The sequence below is a fragment of the Cygnus olor genome, chromosome 27 (assembly GCF_009769625.2).
Source record: "Cygnus olor isolate bCygOlo1 chromosome 27, bCygOlo1.pri.v2, whole genome shotgun sequence".
In the NCBI taxonomy this organism is placed as follows: domain Eukaryota; kingdom Metazoa; phylum Chordata; class Aves; order Anseriformes; family Anatidae; genus Cygnus; species Cygnus olor.
In genome coordinates, this window is record NC_049195.1 from 5,051,983 (window position 1) to 5,067,802 (window position 15,820).

The following is a 15,820-nucleotide window of genomic DNA, read 5'->3' on the forward strand; positions in this document are numbered from 1 at the left end:
ACGGCTCGGATCACAGCTTTTAGCTTAAAAATGCACGTCCAGGCACTCACCGTACAAATATTTACAACTGTTTACAAATGTACAAAACCCAAACCGAACGCGCAGGAACCAGGGGGCGTACAGCGCTGCAAGGGATCGAGGGCCCCGCCGCGCGCACCATACAAAAATAAAGGACGTCTCTGCTGGGGGGCTCGGCTCTGCACGGGGTCCTGGCCCCCCAGCGCCATGGGGCCCAGCCCCACGTTGCCAGCACACCCCCCTACATGTGCTGCTGCCCCTCGCAGGAAAATTCCCTTTTCTGAGCCCATTTCACATTCTGGCGGCCGTCAGTGGCTCAAGCAAGGGGGGGGAACGAGGCTGTGCCACCCCCGGGCAGGTCCCTCCCCACGTCCCCAGCCCATGCAGGACCCCGGGGTGCTCCCAGCCCCCCTGCTCCAAGGCTGCTTTGTTTCTATTTGGAGAGCGCAGATAAACCCGCGGCCCCCCCGCGCCCGCAGAGGTCACGCTCGGAGCCGGCGATAAGATAACGCCGGCACTGCCCGGGCTCAAACACAGCAAAAATGGGTGCTGCCAGTCACAGCACCCGAACCCAGCCCTGGGGTGGGGGGAGAGGAGCCCCCAGGGTGCCCTCGGCAGGTGCTGACCCCCAAAACGGGGAGCTGGTGGGCTGGGGAGAGGGGCTGGGGAAACTGTGGGGTCACAGCGGGATGGGGATGAGATCTGCTTCCCCCCTGCGCCCCTCCGCCACCGCGCACACCAGCCCCTGCTGGCCTTTGTCCCACCTCGCCTCCACGAGACCCCGGCCCCGGCAGCACCCACTGCAGTCCAAGATGGCCCTGAGACGGCAAGGAGGGGGCTCGGGGCTGCCCCGGCTCCCTGGGGACGGAGGAGCAGGGTCAGGACGGTGCCGGTGCCGTGCTCCGGGCTTGGCAGGCGGCGCCGGCCGCGGGAAGGTGCGAGTTCGTGGCTGCCGGCTGCGGGGACGGCACGTTGGCACCGATGGTGTAGTCGGCTGGCTGGAGGGACAGAGGGACAGACAGACGGTGAGCGACGAGGGGGACGGAGAGCCGCGGGGCAGCCCCAGGACCCCGGCACTTACGTGGCGGCGGAAGAGGCGCTGCAGAAGGCTGCGCTTGGGGGGCTCGGGCAGCTGCCTCCAGTCCAGGTCCGGGGAGCGGGTCCCGTTGGGTCCGAAGACATTGAGGTCCTTGAAGCACTCGGTCTCGATCATCTGGGGGGGCAGAGCGGGACTCAGCGGGGCCGTGGAGCCGGAGCTGAGCCCCCGTTCGATGAGGACGCCCCCGCACCTCGTTCTGCCAGGGGATGGAGACGCTGCCGGTGGCAAACTTGGCGTAGAAATCGTTGTCGGCTTGGTCCAGGTTGACGCCTTTCACGGTGGAGAACTGCTCGATGTCCAGCACGTCCTTGCAATACACGGCCCGGGGCTGGGGGGCCCAAAGTGCCATCAGCTGGGGTCTCGTCCCCCCCATTCCATGGCACCTGCGCGGCCTCGCGCCTTACATCCGGCACGAACGAGGGCTTCGTGATGCCGGCCTCCAGGCGCTTGAAGTTGATGGTCCTGAAGAAGGGATGGCGCTTCACCTCGGCGGCCCCGTCCGCCCCGCAGCCCAGCCGCTGCTGGGGGTCCTTGGCCAGGAGCTGGGGAGGGGGGCGGGCGGTCAGGGGGGCGGCGGAGAGCCCCCAGCCCCTCGGGGACCAGCGTGCCCCCAGCTCACCAGCATGCAGATGGCCCTGGCGTCCTCACTGAACTTGTCGGAGTAGTGCTCCTGCTGCTCCTGCACCCGCTTCTCCACCTCCTCCCGCTTCACCCGCTCCTTGCGGGCACGGAAGGGCGACTGCCCCGCGATCATCTCGTACACCAGGCAGCCCAGGCCCCACCAGTCGGGGCTGAAGGCGTAGCGCTCGTTGTTGATCACCTCGGGGGCTGCAAGGCACGGCCACGGCCCCGCACCCTCAGCAGCCGCGTGCAGCCGCCGGCCCCCCAGCGCCCACCACGGCCCCACACCTCACCCATGTAGCCCACGGTGCCCACGCGGCCCCGGATCGTCTCGCCCTCGGGGATCTTGATCGCCAGCCCCAGGTCGGAGATCCTGATGTGGCCTGCGGCAGGGAGGGGTTGGGGGGCCCCATCCCCGAGCCCCCACGCGCCCTCCCCAGGAACACACCCAGTGGCCCCCAAGTTGCCTCCTCGGGGGCGCACGGAGACCCGGCCCCAAAGCCAGGAGCGCGGGCAGGGCCCGACCCCGTGGGTCTCCTCCTCACCATCGTCATCCAGTAAGATGTTCTCTGGCTTCAGGTCCCTGCAGGACGGACGGATGGACGGACAGACGGCTCAGCACGGAGCAGCCCCGGCCAGCCGGCCCCGCGTCCCCCCCCCCCCCCCCCGCCGCCCCCACCTGTACACGATGCCCTCCTGGTGCAGGTGCTGGAGGCCGCAGCAGATCTCGGCCGCGTAGAAGACCACGCGCTCGTCCTTGAAGCCGGGGTTGCCCATGTTGTAGATGTGGAACTTGAGGTCGCCGCCGTTCATGATGGTCAGCACCAGGCACAGCGCGTCCTTGGTCTCGTAGGCGTACGCCAGGCTCACCTGCGCGCCACCGTCAGCCCCGGCCCCGCCGAGCCGCCCCGCGCCCCGGGGCACCGCACTCACCACGAAGCGACTGTTGACCTTCTCCAGGATCTGCTTCTCATTCAGGGCCATCGCCTCCCCTTTCCGCTTCTTGATCCGTTTCTTCTCCAGCTTCTTGCAGGCGTACATCTTCCCCGTGGCGCGCACCTGGCAGGCGCACACCTGGGCAGGGCGCGGGGTCAGCACCCCGGGGACCCGGCCCCGCGCCCTCCTCCCGCCGCGGCCGTACCTCTCCGAAGCCGCCTTTGCCCAGGATCCTGTACTGCCGAAACGTGTCCTTGGTGACCGACTGCCTGCAACACAGCCCCGCGCGTCAGCCCCGCTCAGCACCGGCCCCTCGCCCCCCTGGGCCTCCCCCGCCCACCTCTCCAGGTACTTCCACTGCAGGAAGCGGTCGAAGTACATGCTGTCCAGGTAGTCGGCGAAGGGCGCCCTGCTCAGGTACTGGCGCAGGGGGCTGCGGGGACACAAGGGACGCTCAGCAGCCCCCGCAGGGACGCCCACCCCGTGGCCGGTCCCCGAGGCAGAGGCAGAAGGGCGCAGCGGGGCCGGGACTCACTGCAGGCAGCTGCTGAAGAGCTCTTTGCAGGGGCTTTTCTGCAGCTCCTCCAGGCACTGGCTGACGTGGGCCTGGCTGATCTCGGGCAGGTAATCGGGGGACTGCGGGGAGCAGACGGAGCTGGGGTGGGCGGGCACGCAGCCAGCGGGGGCACGCGGCCCAGCTCCCGGCCCCTGTTCACCCATCCCACGCCAGGGGACCCCCCGGGCTCACCTCCTGCCGCAGGAACCTGAAGATGATCTCCTCGCCCATCTCCTTGCGCTTCTCATCTGGGGCCAGCTCGTAGTCCGCCTGGGGAGGAGGACATTGGGGATGGGCAGCATCAGGTATGGCCTTGCCGAGCCGAGACCCCAGCGCCCCGGTCCTGCCAACCCCGGGACAAGCGACCCCACTGCACGCGCCCACCGCCCGCACAAACAGCCCACTAATGGGGATCACAGCTCGTTTGGTGAGGCTCCTCTTTCTGATTCACCAGCACCTAAAGTCGCCTCCTGGCACCGCTTCCAGCCCCGCAGTGTCCCCAGGTCCCCTCCCGCGGGCCCCTTACCGCAGCGTCCAGGAAGCGAATGCAGCGCAGGAGCTCCGGCCGCGTCTCGCAGAACTGTCGGAAGAGCAGCCGCCCGATGGGCTGCTTCTCGCACAGGCTGCCGTAGTCCGGCTCTGCAAGGGACGGCGGGGACGTGCCACGACCACACGGTGCCAGCGCCGCTCCCTGACCTCGCACCGTGCCCCCCCTCGTCCGGCACAGTTGCGACCCAGCGTTGTGCCGCTGCTTTTGGGGACACCCACCCCATTGCCTCGCCCTCGCGGGGACAGCTTTGTGCCGAGCCCCGGGAGCAGCCAGCCCCAGCGCGCCCGCTCCCCCGGGAGCTCACCCAGGCCTCGCCGCAGCTCGTTGCACTGGCTGATGTGCGGGAACCGCAGGATCTCCCTCCACTTCTTGCTCCGGCCTTTCCGCTTGCCGCCACCACCTGCGGATGGATGGGAGAGGGAGAGGAGGTGATGCTGGGGGGCACGGGCACCATTTTGGAGTCTTCCCTCCGTCCTGCTGCTGCTGCGCCCTGGAGACTCAGGGGACACGAAGCCCTGTTGCTCTCGCACTTAGCAAAAGCCGCGCGCTATCTAAAGTCACGCAGAAAAACAAAACTTCGGGCTCTACCGGGGACACGGAGAGGGCTCCAACCGCAGCAGAGAACCCCAGTCCTGTTCCTGGCCCCTGCCCAGTTTGGGGCCCCGTGCCCACCTCGGTGGGGCGGGCAGGGTCCGGAGGGGCGCAGGCTTCCTCCCTGAACAATGCCGCGTCCCGCACGGGCTCCCTCCCGTAAACATCTGGTTTCCTTCTCTCCCCACCGCGCCGACTGGTCTGCGCGCGGGGCCTGCGAGCGCCTGGCCAGATCACGCTCTGTCCCCGATGGAGACGGGGACGAGGAGGGGGCAACGGCACGGCCCCGCTGCAGCCGCTCCTCCCGGGCAGATACTTGGCGCGTGAAGTCATCCCTGCAGGGACCTGACATCAGCACGGCTCCGAGCTGGTGGCCGGCCAGCGCCGCCCGCCCCGGTGACGCCGAGGCGAGCCCGCGGGACGCCACTGCGCTGGGCTCCGGCATTTCGGCGGCCCCGGGGAGGCGGCCGGGCAGAGCTTCCTGCCGTAATCAGCGCGCTTCCTCCGGCAGGAATCGCCCCGCGTCAGCCAGCGGGAAGTGGGCAGCCGACGCCGCGCACCCAGCGCATCCCCGCGGGCTCTGCGGTGCCAGCGCAGCTCCTGCGGCCCCAAACCGAGCCAGCGCTCGTGGGGGGAAGCCAGGGCCAGGAGGGGAGACAAACGCCATAAGCCCTGGGCAGAATGTGGATGCCTCGTCTCGTAATAGTTACGTTATTCCACGTGTTTTGGGTGTATTTGGAATGGGAAAGGCTGCACGGTGCACACCTGCCCTGCTGGTGTGCACACCAGACTGTGTCCAGCCGGGTGGCCTCAGGAAGGGGACACGCGCAGTGTGCCGGGCACGCCACAGCCAGGGCACACGTGGAGAGCCCCACGTCCAACAGAACCGCAGCCACAGCAACAGAACGGCACCGGGGCAGAGCCACCCCAATTCCCACCAGGGCAAGCAGCCCAAAGGGGCTGCAATCGGCCCTGCATGCCTGTAGGATCCAGCGGGGAGCAGCCAGGCAGGTGGCGAGGTGGCCCTGGGTACACCCCACATCCCGCTCAGCGGGGACGTCCCAGGGTGGAGGTGCCCGGCCCCAGTGCTGCACAGGCACCTCCTCGGCTGGCAGTGGAGATAAGAGGAGAAATCAGCGCCGGGCACACGAGAAACCCCACAAGGAGCCTCCCTGCTGCCAAGCTGACCTCTGCAATCTGAAAAGCTGTTGAAAGCAAAATAAAACTGTTCCCCTGCGGAAAGGAGCCCACGTACCACATGGCGAGGCATACGCACGGGGAGGTGTGTTACACCAACAAAGCTGCCGGCAGGGAAAGCCCCAACCGGCCCCGCGCTCGTGGTCCTGAAGCTCTCGGCCCCTGCCAGAGCAGCCCCAGGGGCTCGGGGTCCCACCATGGGCACCCCGCTGCCCGGCACCCCCAGGAGCACACGGCTCGGCCCCAGCCTCCCGCGTCGCTGCTCCTCTGCGTTTCGGCAGCGGCACCGACCTCCCCCTCCAAGGGACTCCGCACGCAGGACGTCGCCGGCTCGGGGCGAGCCATAAAGAGTTACTCACTGCTCTGTTATCTCCTCGCTGCTTACAAACTCCTCAGTTATTTACCCCGGGCACTTCCGCGGGCGGCCAAGCCTGCGGTTCAGAGGAACTCCTCCTGGCGTTGGGAGCCTCCGGGGACTTCGGCTCTGCTCGGTGGCAGGAGGGCCACGAGGCCAACCCAAACCTACAGCACGGCGGGGCCGGGGCAGGTCCAGCCGTCCCCATCCACTGTCCCATTGGAGGTGCGGAGATGCCCCCAGGGCCGCAGCCCGCCCCGCTGCCGGTCCCCGTGCCCGTTTGCAGCCCCCAGCCCGCCGAGCCCCCTCCCCAGCAGCGCCCACCCGGGGGACGGAGCGATTCCATCGGGTGACCGCTGCCGGGATGAAATCCGCTGGGGCGTGGGGAGGCGCGGGGCGAGGGGACCCCGGCACCTTCCAGCCCCCGGGGCGCACGGGCCCCATTTCCCCCTCCAGCGGCTCAGCCCCCCCCGAGCACCGTGGGAGCGCCCGGCCCGGCGCTGGAGCCGCCTCCCGGCGCCTTTCACCGCCGTTTTCCCCGACGTGAACCCGGGGCGCTCCCGAGGGGCCGAGCCCCGCTCGCAGCCGCCCCCCAGGGCCGCTGGCGCCGCCTCGCCGAGCGCAGCCCCCGGTCCCCCCCCGCCGCGACCCGACGGGACCGGGCTGCGCCGAGCCAGGGCGGCGGCGCTCGTGCGCCCCGGGGGCCGAGCCCGGCACGGCACGGCACAACCCAGCCCGGTACGGCACCGTACGGAACGGCCCGGCCCCGGCCCTCGCCCCCCGGGCTTGGGGCCGCCCCCCAAAGGGACCCCAAAGCGGCCGGGGGCCGCGCAGTTCCCCCGCCCCGGGGGGTTCGGGCACCCGCCGCCCCCTGCGCTGCTCCCGGCGCCAGGCGCGCCCTGGCGGCCCGGACCCACCGACGGACGGACGGAGCGGCCCCGGCCGCCCTGAGCCCGGGGGGGAGCCCGGGAAGAAGCGGCGGGGGCACCGGAGCGCTCCAAGAGCCCCTGCCCCGGGAGCTGCCGGGCCGGCAGACGGACGGCCGGACACACGGACACACACGGCCGGACACACGGACGCGCCCCACGGCTCCCCCCGCCGCCGCCCCGCCCGGGGGCACCGGGACGCGCCCCCGGCCCCGCCGCCGCCTCCCCCCGCCCGGAGCGGAGCGAAGGGGCCGGACCGGGGCGGGGCGGGGGGGACCCGGGGGGGCCGGGACGGGGACCGGGGGGGGGCGGGCCCTTCCCGCGCTACCTTCGCGGGCCTTCAGCAGCACGGTGTTGGCCACGATGTTCTCCAGCTCCATGGCGCGGCGGGGGGCGGCGGAGCCCCCGAGCTCCAGCCCCGGCCCCGGCGGCACGGGGCGGGCCGGGCGCCTCCCGCCGCCCCCGGGCTGCGTCACGGCCGTGACGTCACGGGCCGCCCCTTGGCGTCACGCCTTATGTAAGGGCAGCGCCGCCCCCCCGGGGACCCCCCGGCACCGGGGCCCCGCCGCAGCCCGGGGCCCCCCCGGGGGCGGCCGCTGCCCTCGCCCCCCCCCCCCGCCCTAAAGCCCCCCCCCCGGGCACGGCGACCCTCCCCCGGCAGCCGCAGCACCGAACGGCGGGGCCGGGGCCGCTGGCAACGGAGCTCCGGGCGCCCCCCCCCCCCGGGCCGGTCCCGTCCCGTCCCCGAGCGGAGCTCCGGGAGCCCCGGCAGCCGCACGCCGCCTCCGGTTTTGTTTTCTTTTCATCCGGCCCTCGCGTTTCCGCGTTTGCGCCTTTCCCCGCGGCTCCCCCCGCAGCCCTCGGAGCACGGCCCCGGCCCCGGCCCCGGCCCCAGCCCCGCGGGGTGCGAACGGCCTCTGGGGGGGCCTGCCCGGGAAGGGCCGGCGCCGGCCCCGGGCCCGTCGGTGGGGGCCGTTTGCTTTTCCAGCCAGACCCGCTTGTGCCAGCGCTCACCCCCCTGGGGAAGGAAGTGGCTGGTTTAGGAGAAATCTGCTCCCCCAGGTCCCCCCCCCCCCCCCCCCCAACAGCACTCAGGCATTTTCCCCACAGAGCATTTCAGCCTCGCAGGGGAGCGAACCCGAACCAGCTCCCCTCGCCCCCAGCTTTGCTTCTCCCTGCCCGCACAGAGCAAAGCGCCCGGCTGCTGCCCAAAACCTGCGGCTGCCGCCCGCCCTGGGGAGGGCGCTGCCTCACCCCCAGGCACCCACAAGCGCCCGACTCAGCTCGACCCGCACATCTCCTACCTGCCTGAGCCGTGCCAGCTTCACCAAGGCACCGAATTTTGGAGATACCTCGGGAGGAAGAGGGACTGATGGTGCTGGGATGGTGCTGGGGGCAGCCCAGGTGAGGCAGCTCTGCTGTTAGCAGGGAATTAACGGCAGCTGCTGGGAAGGAGCCGCACCTGGGGAGCGGGGGCAGAGCCCTCAGGGTGTGGGGCTGCTGCCCCCAGGGTTCTCACCTGGAGCTTCCAACGCACCAGGAGCAGGGGTCCCCTCGCTGCCCCGGCACCCCGCAGGGTGGGGACCCCGCTCAAGGTCAGCACAGGGCAGGTCCCATGTGCCAGCATCCAAAAAAAATCGAGGAACGCACCAAATCCCAAGCACAGCCCAAACTGCTGCTGTTGAGATCAAGGATTTATTTACATGTCAAGGGGAACTCTTGCCCAGAGTCACATGAGGAAAAAGCAAACAAAAAGACCCAAGGGATTTGCCTTGGAACAAAAACTCTCTCGCTCACCAGAGCATTTGTTACCTCAATGGGCAGCCCAACGCCATTGCTCCTCCTTTTCCACACGGAGGAAACGAAACCATGATTTTTTAGTTGTCTGCGCCACAGAAAACACAATCGTGAGACAAAGGCAGCCTTCCCGGGGAGCTCCGTCAGCACGTGGGCAGACAGCACCCCAGCCCCGCTGTGGGGGACGTGTCCGTGGCAGCACCGCTAGTACTCGTCCAGGGTGTCCGCCCGCGGGACCGAGAGGCCCCGCTCCTTCAGCGCCTGCACCTTCAGCTTCTCCGACTCCTGCTTGGCCTGCAGCTCCAGCCGCTGCTCCTCCAGGATCTCCTCGATGGAGACCTGCTGCAGCGGCGTGTCGCTCTCCTTCTCCAGGTCCTGCAACACAAACAGCGGGGTCGGCACCGCCGGCAAGGACCCGGACACCGACTGCCCCTCATGGCTTCGGTGACACCGAGCGCTTCCTGCGGGCACCAGGCTCTGCGCTCCCAGGAGCACGGGTGCTGCTGCACCAAGGACAGCTTGCACCAAGGACACCGAGCACAACACAGACGGACAAACTGACACCAGACGTGGCAGCAGCCAGCTCCCCCCAGCACCTCTCGGGGCTCCCCTCAGTTCAGAGCCAGCAGGGAGGCGACCGCTGCAGCCAGGTGCAATGCCACGTGCAGGCCAGGGCCTCCCCACACCTCCACCCTCCCCTTGTCACCCCACAAGTCGCCCCAGACACGCTGCAGCCCCAGGGACAGCTCACACCGAGCCCGTCTCCAGCACCCCCGGCACCGTCCCACAGCTGCGGCTGCACTGGGGGCAGAGGCACCGCGGCAGCACGTGGATGCTGCTTGGCCGTGGAATCGTTTCAGCCACAAACACCGCCCGGGATTTGGTCCCGGAGCTGCTGCCCCCCGGCCAGCAGCAGCAGGAGGCCAGGCAGAAGGCATCACTTACTTATTACTTACTATTTCCCCCAGCAGGACGACGTTCTCGCCTCTCACGACGAAGATGCCTCGGGGGATGTCCCCATACTTCTTGCCCACGTGGATACGCTCCACGGTCTGGTGCAGCACCAAGTTTGCTGCAGCGATTAAGAGAAAGAAACCCATCTCTCAGCGCGTCTCGTGGCTGGAAAGAGCAACCCCGGGCAGCGAACCCTCCGGGCTCCGTGGCCGGATCGTGCCACGGGAGCGGCCTCTGCCCAGGTGCCGGGGGAGGACGGGGGGGCGTCCCCGGTGCCGCAGGCTCTGGGGCAAGGCCCGGGGTGTTTGCCCGTGGGCACGGATAACGGAAGCCGCCCGGCTTTACGGGGAGCCCCCCAAAGCCCCGGGCCGCAGCAGCCGGGGGTTGCGCAGGCTGGCAGGGAAGGAAGGGGCGACCCTGCGGCGGGCAGCCCCGGCCGGGTCCGGGAGCGGTGAACCCGGGGACGACGAAACCGGGTGCCCCCCGCCCCCCCCCGGTGACCGACACGGCCCCCCCCGAGCCTCCCCGTGCCCCCCCCCGTACCGAACTGGTCGATGCTGCGCAGGAACCCGATCAGCGTCCGGCCGTCGCGCAGCAGCACCAGGTGCTTCTCTGCGGGAAACGGGCGTCAGGCGGCGCCGCGGCACCGGAGGGGGGGGGGGGGGCCGGGGCCGGGGCCGGGCCCGGGCCCGGGCACGGCGGGGGTCGGTGCCCGGTGCCGGGACCCCCCCCGGGGGATGGGGATGGGGGCAGGGACCCGGCCGCCCCCACGGGGCGCGGTGCCTACGGGGGAAGGGGGGCAGCCACCCGGGGACGGGGGCACCGGGGGGGGTTACCGGAGGGGTTACCGGGGCCCTCCCGCCCCGGTGCCCGCTCCCGGGCGGCACTCACTGTCGATGTCCTGGATGAGGCTGGCCGTGCCCGGCATGTAGTTCATGGTGCCGGTGCCGCCGCGCCGAGCGGAAGCGCCGCCATGCGCCGAGGGGACCGCCCCGGAACCGCCCCGCGGCGGGGGGGGGGGGGGGGGGGGGACGGCGCCGAGCCGGGGCGCTGCGCCTTTAAGAGAGCCGCGCCGGCCGTGCGCGCGGGGAGGCCGCCCATTGGCTGAGCCGCGGGGGCGCCGCCGCCCATTGGCTGAGCCGCGGGGCGGGGCGGGGCCGCGCGGCGGCCATGGAGCCCCGCGGTAGCGCCGCGCCCTGGGCCCCGGGGCCGCCGGCGGGGCAGGTACGGGGGGGGCGGGGCCGGCACCGGGGGGGCGGGGCCGGGCCGGGGGCCGGGGGCCGGGGGGCGGGGCGGGGGGTCCCGGGGCGGGGGGGGCGGGGGGTCCCGTCCCGGTGCCCGCTGTCCCCGGTGCCCGCCGCCGGTGCTCGGTGCCGGGGCGGCGCCAGCCCCAACGGCCCCGCGGGACCCGGGACCCGCCCCGGGGGCACGGCACGGACGGGCCCCCACGGCCGCCCCCGGCCCCGCTGCGGTGCTGCTGGGGGTCCCCGCGGGGCTCAGCGCCACCGGGCCGAGCTCACGGCGGCTGTCCCGGGAAGGAACGGGGCGGAACGGGGCACGGCCGGGCTCAGCTCCGCGCGGGAGGAGCCACCCGCCGCCTCCAGTACATCCCGTGGGGAATCTGGGCCTTCCCGGGCCGTGCCCCCCGGTACCGGGCCGTGCCCCGCTGCCCGGGTCCCGAGGCTCCCGCCGTGCCTCCGTTACGACCTCCCCTGCGGCTCCGCTCCCCGGGCCCCGCCTGGCCGAGCCCCGCGCTCCCGTCCCACCGGCGGCCCGGAGCAGCAGCAGGCCGGGGGTCAACCGCCGCGGCCCGGTTCCGCCCCGTACCCGGCTCCGGGTGGAGCCCCCCGGGGGCGTTTCAGCGCCGGGAGCAGCGGGGACGCGCGGCCCCCCCGGTGCCCGGTGCCGGCCGGTAGGGGCCGGGCACGGGGAACCGGCGCTGCCCGGTGCCGGTGGGGACCGGGGACCCCCCCCCCCCCCCGCCGGGCCCCCCTCGGGGCTCAGCACAGCGGCCCCGGGCCGGGAGCCGCTCGGGGCAGGAGCCGGGGCTGCGGGGCCCCGTCCCCGGCAGAGGGCGGCCACGGAGGGCGGCTGGCACGGCCCCTCGCGCCCCGGTGCCGTGGCTTCGCTGGGGTCCGTGTGTTTGTCCGCGTCGAGCCTGTTTTTTTCGGGGCCGTTGCGGAAGTAGCGCGCGAGGAGGAAGGCTGTCCTCTTTCCGGAGGGGCTGTTTCCTTTTCCAAAGGCTGCGGTTTGTTCTGGTCCCGCGGGACGGGTGGGCCTGAGCCAGCTCTTGCACCCCGGCGGGAGCGGGTGACACAGCCGCTCCTCCGCGGAACAGCTCGCAGGCAGAACGTTTTCGCCCGGGGCCGCCGGGGAGCCGCCAGGGAGCTCCCGAGCCCCCGCCGGCCGGCTGCCCCCGCTTAGGTGGCAGCTCGCGCCGGGCACGCGCCGACGGCTTGCAAGTGCCCCGATGAGTTACGGCGAACGCTGCGGGCGCGCAGCCCCGTGGTACCGAAATCCACACAGCGGACTTCCCGCGGGCGCAGCGGTGACTGCAGCCCCGCCACCCGCGTGCCCTGCTCCTCAGGCTCGGGAACTGGTAGATCTAGTCGTCTCACGGCGTTTCTGTTTGCAGACTGGGAGAGGAAACGAACTTTCCGGGAGTGTTTTTCACCCACCGGTTTCAGTCGCGGACTAACCTGCCTTAGCTGAGCCTCCTGGCAGCTCCTTGCTGCACTTCAGCCAAGCTCTGCTCTGCTTCTCCCCTTTCCTCCTTCCCAGGGCATGGATTCTCCCTACGCGAACGGAGCCTACAGCGCCCCGTACCCTCCGGCCGCCCCGCACTACACCGGCCTGCCGCAGACTCGAGGTTACTACTCCTCCGGGCCCCCCCGGAGCCCCTACCCCGCGGAGACCACGGGCACGTACCGGCCTCCGTCACCTGCTCCTCCCTGGGGCTACGGCACGCCGGACTGCCTGGAAGGGTCCTCGCTCCGGCGGCAGCAGGTCCCCGGGTACTCCCCCCCGCAGGTAAGAGCGCAGCCCTGACCGCGGCTTCGAGTGCTTGGGTCGTGCGTGGTGGGCGAGAAGTCTTGGGGGGCCCCAGCGGAGGGGAGGGAAGGCCCCCAGCGCCCCCTCTGATGGGACTTTGGGTCCTAAATGGCTTTTATGTCCTCAACAGCTTGCCCCGCTCGTCCCTGTAAGTACCTGTAACCCCCCCTTCCTCCACTCACCCCACGCCTATGGGCTGTAGAGCAGAAAGCAGGCGGCAATCCCGACGCTGCGGCTCCCCAGAGGTGCGGTGGGGCTGAGAACGTGGCTGCTGGCAGCGGGAGCGACTCGGGGTAACGCCTGTCCCCCTCCTCCTGCAGACCCCGGGGATGCCCGTCCCGCAGTACCCGTACGGAGACAACCACCTCGGGGCCGCCCCGCAGGGGCCGCAGCCCAGGCCCCAGGACGACGCCTGGGCTCCCTCCGCCGTCTACGGGGTGCAGCCGCGGTACGCCTGGCCCGCGGCCTCGGCGCACGGGAGCCCCTTTGTCACCGACCCGCACCCTGCCTGGAGCGGCAGCGGGGCCGCGTCCTACCCCCCCGCCCGGGACTCCAAGGTACGGGTGATGCTTCGATCGCTCCGCTTGCGCTGGGTGCCGGTTGGGGTCGGACCCCTCAGATCCTGCTGCCTGCCCCCAAAACCTGCCCCTGTCTCCCGGGATGAGCCTTTCTCCAAGCACGGCTGGCTTCTGTGTAGAAGCAAAGGTGGAAACAAAGCAGCAGTTCTCCTGAGTGCTGCCGGCACAATCTCCTGTTTGTGTATCAAAGTCCAGGGCTGTAATTCCAGAAAGTACTGAAGATAGCAGGTCTCTGGGGGCAGGTCTCGAAATGGGTCAGATCTCATCTCACGCTTCCCTCTGGCGCAGCTAACGGTGTCAGACGCAGCTAACAGCCGGCGAAGAGTGGGGGCTACCCTCTGGGTCAGTTTGCAGGCTCCAGTGTTCCTCTGCAAGTGTTCTTCTTGGGGGTGGGGGGCACAGTCATCCTCGGCTAAGAAATCTTTTGAGCAGAAAATACACGGAAATGACGCATCTGGTGGGGTCTGTCATCTCTGGTTGCTCTGGGTTTGACCAAGAGCGAAGTGACTTCCCAGAGGCTGGCACGTGCAGCAGCAGCCCTGTGGGGGATCGGGGCCGCTGGTGTTTGGGAACAGTTCAGCGCTGCGCTACCTGGAGAGAAGAATCTTCTCTGGTATGCCCAGGTGGGACCTTGCTGACATCTGTTCAGCGTTTCCCCTCTCTGGGTGTAACGAGAGCTCGGTGACTCACCCCGTTCCTTCTGGGCGCGTGCCTTCCTCTTGCCAGGGGACCTGCTCTGTGCGGGTCGGGGGCTGGACCACGGTCCCCGTGCTCCTTTATGGGACTCGTGCTGGTGGCAGGCGGCGTGCACGGCAGGACCCGGGGTGCCAGGCTGCTGGGACGTGGCGTGGTGTGGTGTGTGGCAGTGTGACGCTGCCCGGGCCCCCAGTAACGCCCCGCGGTTCTGCCCTGCCCTAGGCGGGCTCGCCTCACAGCGGTCGCAGCGGGCCTGCTTCCACCCCCTCGGGCACGCTTGCCTGCCTTTCTAGAACAAGGTGAGAAACCAAAAACTTGGCATTAAGGGAAATACGCTTAAAGATTTTCTTAAATTTATTTATTCCCCCCCTCTGGTTGTAGGAAACTGCTTATGACAAACCCGAGCCAAGTGCAAACCAACACAACTACTGCTCCGATGTCAATCACCAGCAGTCTGGGACAACGACTGACCACAAGGCACCCCCTCCACTCAGCGCCAAGCCATCCCTCGCAAACCCCAAGGTGCAGTACAGCGCACAGCCCCAGATGTACGACACTGCGACTCGGAAGCTTTTGGCTGGGAACCAGGAGGCAGGCTTCAGAGCCGGTGACCAGGCTGCAGTGAACGCTGCAGCCACCCAGCCAGAGATTCAGAGAATCCTGCACATTACCAGGGCGGCTGTACAGCTGGAACAAGAGGTGGATGAGTTTGTAGGGAAAAAGACAGATAAATCCTACCGGCTTCTGGAGGAGATGTTGACCAAGCTGCTGTTAGAACTGGATTCCATTGAGACTGGTGGCCAGGACAGCGTTCGGCAGGCCAGGAAAGAAGCTGTCCACAGAATTCAGGCCATTCTGGAAATACTGGAAAGAAAGGGATTGTGAAAGCCTGTCAGCCACAACACGCAGCCTGTTGTTGAGGTTCCAAAGAGTTTTAGTTCTGCTAAATGTCAGCTCTTTCTGCTAAGCACTATTGACAATGAAAAGCAATAAGCCCTGATTTAAAAAACAAAACAAAACCACAGAAAAGCCCAGCCCCGCTAGATAACTTGGCAATGGACAAATTAAGAGAAGATGGAAACAGCAAAATAAATTGTTTGTTCCAGGCTTTGGAAAAGCAGCACCACCTGGGGTACTTACCACTGCAGAGGACCCTGGCGGGTCTGCATCCTCTTAACAAGAAGAAAATCACTGCACAAAGTTCCCCAAGCCAGGCCCAGTCCATAGGTACCTGCTGGAGCCACAGCTCTGGAGACAGCTGGAATACCTGTCAGGTTTTGGCACAAAGGCATTGCAACGTGCAGCCGTGAACCGAGACCCTGGGCTTGTCAATCACTGCGTGTATTTTCAGCTTCAGATTCCTTGCCATAAAAGCTGGTGCGTGTCGTCGGGGGTTCTGCTTGTTTTTAGTGCACTCAAGCAGCCACAGCGCCGTGCTGCAGAACGTGACCCTGCTGGCAGCCCGGTCAGCGCAGCAGCACAAGCGAACGTCGCGTCACGCCGTTACTTCTGTCGTGCAGAGCTGTTCCGTGATGTCTTGTGTGGCTGCGGGAGCACAACCTGGAGCCCTCTGAGTTCTGCAGCTGGAAAAGACGGGCACGGTCAGAAGAAGTGTCGTGGCAGGGCAGCCCTGGACAGAGGGATGCATAGGAATGCTTTTCAGGTCACTCGGGTAAAAATCCACTTTTTAATCGTAACGTCCTTTCACGTACTGCGAGTTCTGTATTCCACTGCAAACCCCCTGCTCCGTGGCACTGTTCGGTACGGAGGGAAGGGAAGAGCTCAGCCTACCACTAACCTTCCGGTTACACCACGTTAAGTGAATCATTACTGCGTGTAACGAGATAATAAACCCTGACAACTTTTAAATGTTGTTTTGTAATTAAGATCTCTTA

At 68.7% G+C, this 15,820-nt stretch overlaps 3 protein-coding genes across 13 annotated transcripts; 1 reads left to right on the top strand and 2 right to left on the bottom strand.

Annotated features, from left to right (window-relative positions):
- Positions 1-46: 46 nt before the first annotated feature.
- LOC121060426 (G protein-coupled receptor kinase 5-like) lies at positions 47-7,308 on the bottom strand. Of its 8 annotated transcripts, none has more exons than XM_040538203.1 (16): positions 7,178-7,308; positions 4,085-4,180; positions 3,757-3,869; positions 3,423-3,500; positions 3,210-3,310; positions 3,015-3,107; positions 2,880-2,943; positions 2,672-2,812; positions 2,418-2,608; positions 2,284-2,321; positions 2,032-2,121; positions 1,737-1,945; positions 1,522-1,659; positions 1,308-1,445; positions 1,100-1,231; positions 47-1,016 (listed from the first exon to the last, which is right to left on the bottom strand). In XM_040538203.1, the coding sequence occupies exons 1-16, from the start codon at positions 7,227-7,229 to the stop codon at positions 897-899; spliced, it is 1,794 nt and encodes a 597-aa protein (XP_040394137.1). In that variant the 5' UTR covers positions 7,230-7,308; the 3' UTR covers positions 47-896. The 8 variants fall into 8 exon arrangements, with proteins under 8 accessions (XP_040394137.1, XP_040394134.1, XP_040394132.1 ...); XM_040538200.1 differs by lacking the exon at positions 7,178-7,308 and adding an exon at positions 4,453-4,953; XM_040538198.1 differs by having other exon boundaries at positions 1,308-1,659.
- A 1,220-nt stretch (positions 7,309-8,528) lies between these two features.
- Positions 8,529-10,655, bottom strand: LSM1 (LSM1 homolog, mRNA degradation associated). 3 transcript variants are annotated; one of them, XM_040538209.1, is made up of 4 exons: positions 10,492-10,655; positions 10,144-10,212; positions 9,592-9,718; positions 8,529-9,021 (listed from the first exon to the last, which is right to left on the bottom strand). In XM_040538209.1, the coding sequence occupies exons 1-4, from the start codon at positions 10,535-10,537 to the stop codon at positions 8,916-8,918; spliced, it is 348 nt and encodes a 115-aa protein (XP_040394143.1). In that variant the 5' UTR covers positions 10,538-10,655; the 3' UTR covers positions 8,529-8,915. The 3 variants fall into 3 exon arrangements, with proteins under 3 accessions (XP_040394143.1, XP_040394142.1, XP_040394144.1); XM_040538208.1 differs by having other exon boundaries at positions 9,603-9,718; positions 10,492-10,654; XM_040538210.1 differs by lacking the exon at positions 10,144-10,212 and having other exon boundaries at positions 9,603-9,718; positions 10,492-10,616.
- Positions 10,656-10,716: 61 nt separating this feature from the next.
- BAG4 (BAG cochaperone 4) lies at positions 10,717-15,807 on the top strand. Of its 2 annotated transcripts, none has more exons than XM_040538561.1 (4): positions 10,717-10,824; positions 12,236-12,630; positions 12,972-13,208; positions 14,307-15,807. In XM_040538561.1, the coding sequence occupies exons 2-4, from the start codon at positions 12,385-12,387 to the stop codon at positions 14,808-14,810; spliced, it is 987 nt and encodes a 328-aa protein (XP_040394495.1). In that variant the 5' UTR covers positions 10,717-10,824; positions 12,236-12,384; the 3' UTR covers positions 14,811-15,807. The 2 variants fall into 2 exon arrangements, with proteins under 2 accessions (XP_040394495.1, XP_040394494.1); XM_040538560.1 differs by having other exon boundaries at positions 10,755-10,824; positions 12,382-12,630.
- The last annotated feature ends 13 nt before the right edge of the window (positions 15,808-15,820 follow it).

Coding starts and splice junctions, on each gene's coding strand:
- LOC121060426 (XM_040538197.1), bottom strand. CDS start 4,816: ATGCCGGAGCCCAGCGCAGTGGCGTCCCGCGGGCTCGCCTCGGCGTCA. Junction 3,501..3,756: donor TTCGCTTCCTGGACGCTGCG/GTAAGGGGCCCG, acceptor CCTCCTCCCCAG/GCGGACTACGAGCTGGCCCC. Junction 2,944..3,014: donor CAGTGGAAGTACCTGGAGAG/GTGGGCGGGGGA, acceptor GCTGTGTTGCAG/GCAGTCGGTCACCAAGGACA.
- LSM1 (XM_040538208.1), bottom strand. CDS start 10,537: ATGAACTACATGCCGGGCACGGCCAGCCTCATCCAGGACATCGACA. Junction 10,213..10,491: donor CCTCATCCAGGACATCGACA/GTGAGTGCCGCC, acceptor CGTTTCCCGCAG/AGAAGCACCTGGTGCTGCTG. Junction 9,719..10,143: donor GCGCAGCATCGACCAGTTCG/GTACGGGGGGGG, acceptor TAATCGCTGCAG/CAAACTTGGTGCTGCACCAG.
- BAG4 (XM_040538560.1), top strand. CDS start 10,771: ATGGAGCCCCGCGGTAGCGCCGCGCCCTGGGCCCCGGGGCCGCCGGCG. Junction 10,825..12,381: donor CGGGGCCGCCGGCGGGGCAG/GTACGGGGGGGG, acceptor CCTCCTTCCCAG/GGCATGGATTCTCCCTACGC. Junction 12,631..12,971: donor CCGGGTACTCCCCCCCGCAG/GTAAGAGCGCAG, acceptor CTCCTCCTGCAG/ACCCCGGGGATGCCCGTCCC.